General features: G+C 31.1%; 1 protein-coding gene across 1 annotated transcript in view; it reads left to right on the top strand.

The window, feature by feature from the left end:
- The window catches only part of LOC133181020 (uncharacterized), a 31,432-nt gene extending 19,723 nt beyond the window's left edge, over positions 1-11,709 (top strand). Inside the window, exons 19-26 of the mRNA XM_061315549.1 lie at positions 557-719; positions 1,104-1,229; positions 1,631-1,791; positions 2,620-2,725; positions 2,927-3,058; positions 6,492-6,631; positions 8,026-8,190; positions 10,662-11,709. Of these exons, the coding sequence (XP_061171533.1) occupies positions 557-719; positions 1,104-1,229; positions 1,631-1,791; positions 2,620-2,725; positions 2,927-3,058; positions 6,492-6,631; positions 8,026-8,190; positions 10,662-10,770 (1,102 nt within the window). The 3' untranslated portion in view covers positions 10,771-11,709. The remainder of the gene's footprint in view (positions 1-556; positions 720-1,103; positions 1,230-1,630; positions 1,792-2,619; positions 2,726-2,926; positions 3,059-6,491; positions 6,632-8,025; positions 8,191-10,661) is intronic.
- Positions 11,710-13,415: the final 1,706 nt, after the last annotated feature.

Genomic DNA, 13,415 nt, shown 5'->3' with positions numbered 1-13,415 from the left:
CAAAACATGAATCATGTTTAAAGGTGATGGTAGCTATTTTCAAAAGCCACAATTTTGTGAAGTTACACAAAATATATAGCGGTATGTATGTATGAAAGGGTGTATATCTTGATCCCAAACAAAGGGGCAGGGGTTAACTTTAACATGAAATTATGTTTTTATAGTTAGAGAAAGGTAACTTGGAAATAAAGTAACTCGCATTGGAGATTTTTCTAACATAGTTTAAACGTTGGTATTTTAGCGCTTATCTCATTTCAGCGCTTTTTTCGATAATGTTGTTCGGTAATTCACGTGGTCCACCACTATACACTAACGTATGCGACTTAAATAAGTTATACAATTATATTTAGATGATGTATTTAATGTTAAGTGTGCGATGTAAATACAGGTGTAGATTCACAATATTCTTCACGAAACTTGTTGTAAAACAAAAGTACATGTACATCAAATATGTAGAGGAAAGAAAAAATTTTAAAACATAATATAATAAACCTTTTATCTTTTTAGGATTATTGTTCTTGAATTTTTATAGTATTTTATTTTTTTAATTTTTCAGCTTGAATACGAACAATGCAGCTGCCATGGTGTTTGATGGAACCAGCTTTGTTAGATTCTCAGTAGATATGATCTATCAGCTCTATCCATTCAAAGAAATGGGCTTCCAGTATAAGACATACCAAGACAACGGCATTTTATTGCTTCTCAACGATCGCCTACAGGTTCAATTTACCATGTCTTTGTAAATAATATGTTTTGTATGCCAAGAGAACTATTTGTTTGTGTCAGATCCTCATTCGCAAAATACTCTAAACCAAGAATTATTCGCTGCAACTTTTATTCGCGCTTTGTCATTTTGAAGGTAATTCTCATCTAATAATTTGAGTGAAGGTAAAACATTTTTTTTCGAAATATAACAATTAAAGAAATAGTTCGCTGCGGGAAATATTCGTGAGAAAAAGAGGGTCGAACATTTCTCGCATGCAAATAAAAGATGGCATAAAATATGATAAATGTATGCAAGAAAACCACACATATGCGAAAATAATGGTTTTATGATATTGGTTATATACCTGCAAATCTGCTTTATGTGTATAATTTTGTAGGGCTTACAAGTTTTAGTATCCATTATGGACTGTAGATTACACGTGGAGGCGCGGATCAATAGGGGCACGACTGTCGTTCGTAGCACTTCTGCGGAGTACTGTAATGGCACGCAGCGGTTTGTAAAGGTAGTTTCATATTTAAATTATTTTGAAACATTTTAGTTTTTATAAATTATTGAACTCAAAATTTAGAAAACCAAAATGTTTGAAAAGTACTATTTGGCACAAAATTTGGACCAATTGACATAATAAATAATAATAATAATAAAAAAAAGAATACGAACCTTGTATATATTTAGAAATGTTGCATACGAGTATTGTCTATCCCAGTTTACATGATTTCAATATTGATGAGAAAATATTTCAATTTGGAATTGTGGTTCATCAATCAAGAAGAAAGGTCTACATGTTCATTTACGGATTCATAATTCGTATATTTCGGTGAATGGTTCGAATTATGTTTTATTCTGACTTCTGTCTTAACACTAAGATTCTCGCGTACAGGAATTCATATTTTCTTTATACAGTTAATATTTGGGAAAAAGATAGAAATAAAGACGAGTAACCCGGACGAGGTATTTCTCCCAGAATCCAGCACACAGGAAATTACACCATCCATAGATGACGGACTCTACCTGGGAGGTCTAGGATCGCAGAATAAAATGATATCCGGGAAAAATAAACTGAGGTAATGTAATCAAATTTTTTCTTCTATCCTCTACATCTATTGTCAAATGTTTATCAAATTTGTCCTCACAGATTGATTTTAAAAGATAATATGACCTTGAAAGGATCAAATATGAGTTTTCAGAATGTGTATTGAAACATAAATCAAATTGGGAAAATTTGTTGTTTCTTTAAACTGTTCATTTTGTATAGATGCAAAATGAAATAATTCTATTATTAACTCATCAACTATCTTTATTTTTCTAATTCACCGCTATTAGTATGAATTTGCCTTCTAGGGAAAAAATAACAGCAAATCAATATCGACAAAACTTGCCACTCTTTGATAAATAGAGAGCATAAAAAGTAAATAAGAAATTAAAAATGCCAAGGGAAGAAATTTTAATTAAAGCATAGAAAGGGGATACTTTAAAAACGTTTTTTTTTTTTCAGAAAATCTTAGCGAGAAAAGAGAAAATCAGTAACATGTAAACAGCTTTTGTGTGTATGCCACTTGAAAGTTCTGCATCTAATAATAAATTAGAAAATATCAATTTATGTGTGAATTACCATGTATTTCAATGTTTTTGTAATCTGATTATCCAATAAATAAGATATAGAAGACACTCGAAGTGTCAGAATAGACATGCAGTCAAATATACAATGAATTTTAAGTACATCAATAATCAATAATCAATAAACCAAAAAATTGATTCTTAATCTCGTTTTCACCAGTGTTTACTAGTAGTTTTAATATATTTCAAACAAGGTGGCTATTTTGTTTGTCTCCAATTTTAATGCATCAAAGTTTGAAAAAAGTAATGAGACTTTATTGTGCATTTTTTTGTAGATCTATTGTTGGTTGCATCTCCAATATGCAAATACAAAACAAGTTATTTCCTTTTTATATGGCTGAAAGCAGTAGAAATGTGCATGTTGGAAACTGTGATTATAATGTGAGTAGTAGGAAATGTTGTTAATCAATTTAATATTGAATTACTCTTACAGTGGTTTTGATCTGTGATATAATATAACAAAACTAAACAATTTATGCTCTGTCAATTGATATATGACTATATAAGTATGACTATATATTTTCTTTTTACTGCAAACTCTAAATATACGTTCTATGTCATCTTTGTTCTAACTTTTGATAGGCATGGTTTAAGTGTGTTCGATTTGATGATAATAGTCAACCGGTTGTACTTGATAAAGGAAGGGATGCTAAAATTGTGTCTTTTGCCATCACTCGTGATTCAGTGGGAAGAGTTCTCAACTATAAAACAAAGGTAACCATTTCTTACGAAGATAACAGTTTCCATAGCTATACAGGGAAATAATGTGATAACCAATTTGCAAGAATTCTTGTAAAAGAAAAGAAGACTATTAAGTATTCATTATATCAAACATGTTAATGTTAATAAACTTTTCCAATCACTTGAATGTTAGCATTGTTGGTTTATAAAAGAATGAGAAACTTTCATTATCATGATTACCCAACATTAAAGATTTTTTAGTCTAAAATTGCAAAGAATTAATTCATTCAAACAACCTTTTTACTAAATGCAGCTAGCTGTACATACTTTTTTCATTTGGTAGATATGGGTTTCCTATTGGTCTTTCTTGTAGTGGTTATTCACATGCTTTCACAAATTATTTCGATGTAAAAACGACTGGCATACAGCAATATACTTTGTTCTATAAATAGTATATGCATAATAAACCTTTCGAAACTCTAGCATTAATTATAATAGAACTAGATTTAACAAATGCCGTTTCCAAATAGAGACTGGTTTAAATTAGCTATAAGAAGGTATGTTTTTACATGTAATATTTACTTCATTGGGTTTAATACCATGTTCTTGTTTTATTGTCGTGTTGAAACCCTCCAAGAAAATTGAGGAAAAATAATAAATCAATATTCGAGGAAACTCATGTAAAATCATGACACGAGGCTAATTATCAAAAAACTATTTACAGTTAGCAACAAAAAGGAACTTAAAAACCGCGTATACCCGTTAGCATTATACTGTATAAAATCCATCCACATGCTTCAGAGTTATCCTTTTTCAGTATTCAAAGTGATACAATAATCTTGATCAGCTCTTTCTGTAAATCTAACCTTCTTTGATTTCTTCATCAAAATCAGATACGAACACTACCCCCACATACTTTAAAAAACGAAAATAAAAGTCCATAAATTTCTGGAAATAATGAAAGTAATTTTACCTTATCTATTGGTTAAGTAATGTAATTGTGATTTAAATAGTTACCAGGATATTTGGCAATGTGATTGACATCATTCCTGGTCAAAAATAGGTATAACATGTCTTATAGTTCTTTCTAATTTCTTTCCTGATTAACACTTATTCATAGCCTTTAAGGCTAGAATTGGGATCAAATAGTTTTAAATGTCACCAAATAGAAAGTTTTTTCCAAAATATTCACACAGGGCTACCCACAAAAACTTAATTTATCTATGTATTGTAGATGTATGTTTCTCTAATTCATAGCTCCCAGAGTTAGGGTAGGGTCATACAGGTGTCAAACTTTAGCAAGAAAACTGTATACAGAAAAATTTTCGCCTTTTTATTTAAGCCCCTTTTGCCTTGTTTGTCATTGGGCGAAATCAAATCAGGGTGAATTCAACCGAGACAGAGTTATCATTTTTAAACAATAATTAATAAGGGGCGAAGTTATTTGCAAGTATAATGGGGCGAACATAAACCTGTATTAGGTATATAAGGAAACGTTGTTTTAAAATTCTTCTTAGAAACAACAAAGCTTAATTTTTATCAATTTCCAAGTATACTCATGCAGTGTAGGTTGAAATATGGGAAAGTTTTAGTCTTTAGTGGTCAGATTAGGAATAGAAGAGTGTTAACCACACAGAAAGATGATGGCTTCCTCAAAATCAACAAGCTACAATTTGTAAATATGATATTAAGACTTGTCAATACTCTAGTAATCAAAACTGTTAAAATCTTAGACATTGAATTATGGCCACGATTAAAGGAATCTCTAAGTGGATTTATCAGGAAGGCGAAGTGCGACTAGAGTAGGCACTGCTACCAATAGGATTTTTGTCAACAGTGATTTAAAATTTATCAAAGATTCCCCATACAATGTCTTAACGTATATGAAATCTAACTTATAAAAGGTATTTCAGTTTTGAAAGTTTGTGAAGATTTCACATAGGCTTCAGCGCGATAGAGCCTCATGGGTGAAAACTATCAGGCCATATCCCTACCAACTTTTCCAAACATTCAAACTATTCATTTATTTCATTCATATACACAGAAATATATAAGCATATAGGACTTATTTCCTCATTTAAGCTAGATGTAGTGCTATCTGACTTCATTATCACTCCTCTTCAGTTTAAGATCATGAGGATGTGAATTTTAAAAATTCTTTCAAAGGAGTCCTAAAAGAAAATGCATCTTATGTAAATGTTGTTATATGGATACTGAGCATAACCTATGTGTCCTCATATAAAGGTTTCAGGAGTGATTAATTCATGTTTTGTAGAAGGATCTTATTCATAAACTACGATTTATGCGGGTCATTTTGCACGTACTCCATGAAAAAAAATCTAATTTTGAAGAGAAAACAGACTGAAATTTAGTTCAATTATGAAAGTATGTTGTAGTTACAGTATACGCTTTATCCACTAATGATTAAACAGTAGTGATTCTTTAGGTATTAGGAAATTAAAGTGTAATAACCCTCTGCTCTAAATTTCACTAATTTTTTTTAATTCCCATTGTCACTTCTAAGTAGTAATATTATACACTAATATTAACGACATTGATTTTCATCAACAACAGTATCATTAGATTCAATTGGAAAACAGAAAAAGTATGAAGTGTTGCCCACTTTTTTCAAAAATGAATATTTTGTTTAATCTTGATATGAAAAAAAATTGACTCATTGAATAGAAAGAACAATGATTTATTATCACAACATAAAATTAAAAATACGAGGTACATATGAAAACAATATTTAGAGTCATACATATTAAATTCGCATTAGGAAACATAATGAAGCGTTGTTTTTTTAAGTCAGAATATCGCATTGTTTTCTGTGTTTGTAAAGAAAAAAATGCATCCATCTACAAGAGTTATCTTTCTTATTATTTTTTTTTTTACTGTAGCATTATTAAAATTGTTTACTAAGAGATAGAAATATCCCATATTTAACAGTTTAAAAGAACTGGATGCAAATGTTTTAGGTCAAGTATTATTAGCAACTATCAAAAATATTGGCAAAAGAAAATAGAACTCAATGATTGTAACGTTATCTGAATTAGAGTAAATTTACTCTATAATGGTCCTCATTACTTAACTCTGGTAAGACAAATTATCGATCAGCTTGGAATTATTTTCTTGGGAAGTTATTTCTCTTATCAGAGAGTCGTTCTACCTTAAATACATTATATTTGGTTAACCAAATCACTCTTCAATGGAATAAAAACATTTATTCCTGCAACAAGTTCTTTAGAGTACATTATATATCATTTCTTTGCTTTATTTCCCCATTTAATTTAATACAAAGATGTAAGTAGAATTTCTTGAAAACACTTACCTGAAATATCATAACAGTTATTTTACATGGCCACAATTCCATATCTGTTAACAAATATATGCTTGACATGAAAGAATATTTACACTCTTCTTTGGAATCGTATGAAAATAAATTAAATTCTGTGTTTTATTTAAGCACTTCGATATAGATATCTTAGTGGATGGAAAGGGCATTGAAGTTGTGGACAACAAAGAGGAAGAACTTCATGATCTTCCATTTCCCACTGACCACGACAACCATTGGATGATTCTGACCATTACCGATAAAAATAAAAGGTAATCAACTCAGCATCCCTTGAGCAGAGTTACTATATTCATTTAAAAACTAGTGGACGGCTGTATATATATCTGAGTTCTTTTCGACATTGAAAATATGAATAATACATGGGTAAAGAAACTCAGATTCCTAATAGAATGATAATAATTGATTTTTTTTTTTACTATAAATTATTTTTAAATAAGGGCGAGTTTGTTTTGTAATAAATTACAATCAATTTACTCTTTTATTACATTTTTGGCAACTGAGTTGAAAAAATGAAGAATTTTAATCATTTACATGTATCATCTTAAATGACAAAGGTGAAGATAAGGAACAGTGATCGATGTCAAAAAACCATCAAATAATACAAATCTGAGAATAGGGCATAACACAAAAAACTCTGGAAATTCCAGCAGTGGGATCAGGTGCTTAGGGGAATAAGTATCCCCTATCGACCACTCACAACAGTCGTGAGCGCTATGTATTGATCATTTAGATGGAATAATTTGAAGTCACTTTTACTTTAAAAACAATAGCCTTAAAATTGGTACAAAATATATCAGAAGAAATACAACCTAATGATAGGTTATATTTGCAAACAATGTCATTATATTGAATTTACGAAATCCTGACTTTAAACGGGGTTGTTGTAACTTTTTTTAGCATGCTCTTGAGTAACGGATAAGTTGGAAGACATAAACACCACATGTAGGTGATTGTAGTATATTACTACATAAAGAAGGAAAGTTTGAGAAATTGAAGTCTTCCCGTTTGTTTTAGTTGTGAGCTGGTCCTTATCGTCTATAGTCAGTAAAACATCCAAATATAAAAGAGATGTTGCAGACTCTGAGGTGTGTTTTATTTCGAGTCCACTGGTATATATCTAGTCGAGATACATGTATGAATGGAAATAACTATTGTTCATTGATATATCTGAATGTTGAGCTGAAGGGCACAGATGAGTTTTCGTCCTCTTATGGAGAAGTTTTTAAATAAATTCTGCTTCATAGGAATATAAAAACAGTCGGCTAATAAGGTAGAACAAATAAGTGCTTTTCGACATTCCAACAGACATTTTTTCCAAAGATTACATCAATATCGTAATTGAGGAACTCCAGCATCCTTTTAATATCAACTACAGACTTGTTTGTAGAATCAGAGTTTTTTCACAAAGTTACGTTGAAGATGTTTTTGAAGATGCCTTTATTATTTTTAGAATAGTCCTAACTATAAAACAAATAAAAAGGGATATAATTGCATTTTGAAAAATTTCTATTCCTTCCAAATGTTGTCTTTTTAGACTTTTTTACTTAATCATAAATATCTCGACCCAAATTACGAAGCACACATACAACTTTTTTTTTACTTGTGACAAACAAACTAAATGTGCCCTTTATATATGTATTTCTAGGGTAACCGTAAACCTCAACGGTAGTTCAGTTTATGTCGAATACAGTCTTGGATGGTTTGTTGGTGGAAACACACACACGTCAGAGTATACTGTTACTGTTGGAGCTTCAGGGGACGGATCTCAAAGTTTTGTTGGTGGAATAACTCGCTTGATAATTGATGACAGGTAAATATAATTCTTTTACTGAAATTCCATTCAGTCTAGAACTATTCCTTTCTTTATTCATGTATTTACTTTGTTGAGGATTCTTTGCTCATTGTGGCTGTGATTCTTTTCTTTACAATACAATAAAACACACTATCAGCGAAGTGCGGGGGGGGGGGGGGCAATTTAGATGCGTTATAAATGTATTCTGATATATCCGGTAAGTTTCAAAAAAAAAAGTGTTAGAAACAGGGGGAACGAAAATCACTTCGCTCTGAGCGTAAATTCATAACAAATGTCTTTGCTGTAAATGTATTAACTGTATTATGAAATATGAATATAAAAGATTTTCAATAAAAAAAATCAAATGTTTCTTATAAGTGACAGACCCCCCCCCCTCCCCCCCCCCAAAAAAAAATTGAACTTGATTTAGGAAGATATTACAAGTAATCTTAATACTTTTATTATGCTATAAATTTTCGATTGACACCACCCCACCCACCCCCACACCACCCCAAAAAATTAAAAATAATCAATAGAATTTGGTCTTATTAATAACATTTGTAAACATGTATTTTATCATATATACATTTGTGGTATCTCTCTATTATATAAACATACAGAGAGCAAATATCTTCATACCTGTATGATGTTTTTCGAAGGTCATAGGCCATTACGTGACCTAATCACACAGCGCAGTAATATCTACATAAAAATACTTACTCTACTTAGCAATATAGCATGTTTTTCATGCATAAAAATGTACAAAATACGCAAGTAAACTGACGTTTTTCATACTGGTTGTTAGGCCATTATTTACACACTGAATTGTCGACGGATTTTTCCGTTATTTCCCGATCATGACAAGGAGCACACGGCGGGTGTGACCGGTCGGCAGGGGATGCTCACTCCTACATGGCACCTGATCCCACCTCTGATGTTTGGAGGTCCGTGTTTGCTCTGCTCCTATTTTGTATTGTATAATGGACTTTTGAGCTTGAATACTGTTCGTTATCTCCATATATTTCACGAAATATATTCTACTTACTTATTCAGTACCATCTCACCTCCTAATTTCAGTTGGTAATGTATGGTTTGAAGTTCTAAATTTAGCTAAATTCTGTTTCTTATGATTACTTAAGGGGAACATTTTATATAAAATGGACATCCAAAATAAAAAAAAAAAACTTCATGAAGATTACATTTCACACTTTTTGAAGAAATATTGCATTTTGATTCCCAAATTTATTGAAACTAATCTAATAGTTTTTGTTTTAACTTTTAATTAGCTAACAAGACAGTATCTTAAAAACTATAAATGATGCATTGTCTACCGGTATTGCAGAGCTTTCATTATATGGCATATATCCATTTGCTAGATGGGGAGGATCATATTTTCTCGCATTGTGATGGATTATACATTGTAATCCATAAATTATGCAATTTTACACTACAGAAGAATTAATAGAGACTCTAAGAAAATACAGAGATATAGGGGCCTTCATTTAATTTTAAAGTAAGACTATCTACAGAACGCTAGGCGTTAATTTCTTATGACATTCTTTTGAATTTATGTGGTTTGTTACTTTGCATCATTTTGATTATGTGATACTATAGTACTGTAAGTTGATGTATGTTTAAAAATTACTTTCTCAAAAGCATTGTCTCAAACACATATCAATATATGATAACAAAAACATTTTGGTTAAACAATGATTTTATGATCATTTACAAGTATGTTCGAAAACTGATGCCCATCTGATGATTTATTGTTCAACGACGAAGCTGTATGTTACACATGAAATCTTTTCTTTTTCTATTTATATGCAGTTTTATTTCAGAATTTGTAAACATTGGTTTCCTTCTTCTTACACGATATTTGCTTTCTAAATTTCGTTTTGTCGAGGTGGGCAATCTGCATTTTTAATAACTTTATTTTTCATTTCCTTATGAGATCTAAGATTTAATTTTATAATTATTTAAATCAACACATGGTATATTTTGGATAATGAACCACATATTTGTTTTTTCATTCATTAATTTCTAAAAATTGTAATATGAAGTTGAATGACCTAGCTTATGTTACCTGATTACGGAAGCAATTAAATCATAACGTCTGCTCTATCACATTCATATTCTATGGCTGAAATGAAATTGCGTTTTATTTTACATGAACATGTATAAAACTTATTAATTTTTTGTAACTAAAGGACCCTTTAATTAATTAAGATGTGACGATAGTTGTCTGGCTTGAGATATCCCACTGTGCACGTTATCCATTTTCCTGCCAATTTTGTTTTCACACGTTTTCTGCCAAATTAGAATACATGCAGTAGGAAAAATATCCGTTTTTTGTGATTTTCAAATTAAAATGGAAATGTCTTAATCATGATCATCCATTTAAAGACTCTCATATATGTTTTATAATATTTGTGTCTTTACAATGAAAATTAAAACATATTGGTTTAGGTCACATGTCTATTTTTGTGCAGGGAGACCCCACTTGATGATTATAGAAGTTCCCATCACCTGCAGAGCTGCAGACGACCGTTAGTGGAATCTCTGGACATAGCAGACATGTCAGAAAAACCAGTCTGCTGACGAACTCTGTTAATCATTTGTTTACCGGTGTCTGTCAGGATGCAAAATCAAATTACGTCACGATGAAGGTTCGACATGTTTGTTCAAGGCCCTGACATATATTTTGTACGTCCTTGCATTTATCCTTCAAAACAATTTCTGTGTTCATAAGTATGCATTTTAACTTTTAATATGATGTAAAATTTCAGAGAAGACAATTCGAACAAAATTAATCTAAACGTTTAAAAGCTAAGTATAATGTTACACCAGCTTGCATTTTGCACGTTATATATTTAATTATTTTAGCATGTATGTTGTCAGTATGTGTACTGTAGCTCACTACGACCGCATAATTGACTCACTGTTAAACTCAAGCTAAAAACAGTTGCTTCCACTCCAAAACTTTAAAATGCAAAAGTCTCACAGACACTTCTTTCTGTAGTAAATTTTTACCATAAAGTATATTGATAACAATTATTATCCTGTGGGGTAAAAAGTTATTACAGAAACAAATGCCTGTGGAATGTATGATGCCTTCAGTCCTTCAGAAATAATACATTATTGAAATATTTTTAAGGTTATATTGAATTGATAGCTCAGTGCATATATCTGGAAAGTCATTACAGCAAGTTCTGTAGCTTGAATGTTTAAAAACTTTCATGCATAACATTTTCTGTGATGCATGCTTAGTTTCGAGGGAAAAAAAATTACGTGCATTCTCGTCAGAAAATATTAGTTTGTGTAACCGAACTCACAGGAACAGCATAAAATTATAGTTATTGGTCAAGTTTCTGTATAAAGATCATGTCACCACCTGTCTACAGACTCGTTTATAAGTTGCACAGTTTTACCAAGAACACACTTCTGAGTCAAACACTCCTAGCAAAGTATTCCACTTGTATGTTTGACATATATTTTTCAATTTTGCTCAATATTCATAATAAATGTGTTCATATGAAATGCTTTCTAGAGTTGTCGATCTTTGTATGTAATATTTAATCTTTAGAGCGTCTTAATTTCATGAAAGAAAACTCTTATATTTATATGAAAAAGGAGAAAATAATGAACAGTAATTGGTCTATAAAAATAATTTACGAACAATGCATACTTGTGAACAGGGCATAAAAACGGACCCCGGAAATTTCTGAGGTGGGATACAGGTACTTATGAGGAGGGAGTAAGCATCCTCTAATGGCCGCTATCACCCGCCGTTATTCCTAGATATTGATCAGATAGACAGAATATTCCGTAGACAAATTTAGTATAAAAACAAAGGCCTGACAATTGGTATTAAAACATCAGCCAAAATACAACCAAATGATAGGTTATATTTGCAAACAAAGTCATTTTAACGATCACAGAACTTACGAAATGCTGACGTTAAACAGGTTTGTAACATCAACTTATCTGTTAAGAGCCTTCTTCGTTTTAAAAATGAATTTTGTTATTTGATAAAACTTCGTCAATTTATTTGAATGTCGAGTTGAAGGCCACAGCAAAGAGATTTTTCTTCTCATGAAGAAGTTTTTGAATAGATTTTGCTTCATTAGGAGTATAAAAACAAGTCGGCTAATAAAAGAGCACAGTAACTGCCCACCGGAATTTCAACAGTTTGTTGGAAGACCTGGTCTACAAAGACTGCATAAATGTTGCCAATGAGGAACTTCAGCATTCTTCAGAGTACTGTAAAATCACATGTTTTCGTAGGATCAGATTTTCGTGGTTTGAGGGAAAATATGGGGATTTGATTACGTGTTTGAAGAGTTGTTGAGTACTTATAAATGAGATAAATTATATTTCTGTTTGACATAAATTCGTGGGTCTCTTCATACCTTGAAAAGAACGTAAATTAAACCCTAACGAAAGTTTTACAATACTTGTTTGTAGCGTCAGGATGAATTTTTAAGATTGTAATTTTGCTGATGACCAACCACAAACTATGAAAATTTCCGAGTTCCATTTTGATATCAAAAATCCTAGTTCTAATTTATCATGAGGAATAATATTGTTGTATAAAGTGTAGAAAAGTCGTACGTTCTGATGTTACTGACTTTTTAAAAATTAGGTGTTTTTAATTTTTCCAAGTTCTTTGGAGTTTTAGAGAATCCACATCTGGTTTACACCACTTCTAGAATATACTGTAGCACAGTACGTCTAAAGTTTCTCCTTTGCAACAGTTAAATTTTTGTCAGAAGTAAAGATAGGGGCTCGGTAGAGCATTTACTTTATCTGCTAATATATCTTTGTAAGGATTTTTTATGAAGTTTACGAATCGAGTATAGGTAGGGTAGATCGAAGTCACCTTTGTCGAATGGAATGTTAAAAGTATTAAACATTGTTATGGGTGAATTAAAAAAAAAATGACCAAACGCATATTTATCAACCCACACTAAAAATACAGGCAATGAAAACAGATTTCTATGTCTCAGCATATGTCTTTAGATAGTGTTTAAATACCTGCCAAATATCACGTTGATATCTCAATTAACAAAAAAGTTATGCCCAAAAATGATGCTAAAATTGTCAGGAGTGCAACACCTTTTTGTGACATTTTGAAATTTCAATATTTTTGGAGATCTGTGAAATAAAAAATAATGCTTCATGTTGAAAATAAAGACTTTCCTGGTAATATTCAAAGTATTGAGCTTTAAATGTGGACTGTTGAA

This window comes from Saccostrea echinata, unplaced genomic scaffold (assembly GCF_033153115.1).
Source record: "Saccostrea echinata isolate AGI-Se365-2 ecotype Australia unplaced genomic scaffold, CSIRO_AGI_Sech_v1 ptg000008l, whole genome shotgun sequence".
Classification (NCBI taxonomy): domain Eukaryota; kingdom Metazoa; phylum Mollusca; class Bivalvia; order Ostreida; family Ostreidae; genus Saccostrea; species Saccostrea echinata.
Note: the sequence above shows the minus strand (reverse complement) of the source record. Positions and strands in the feature narration are given on the sequence as shown.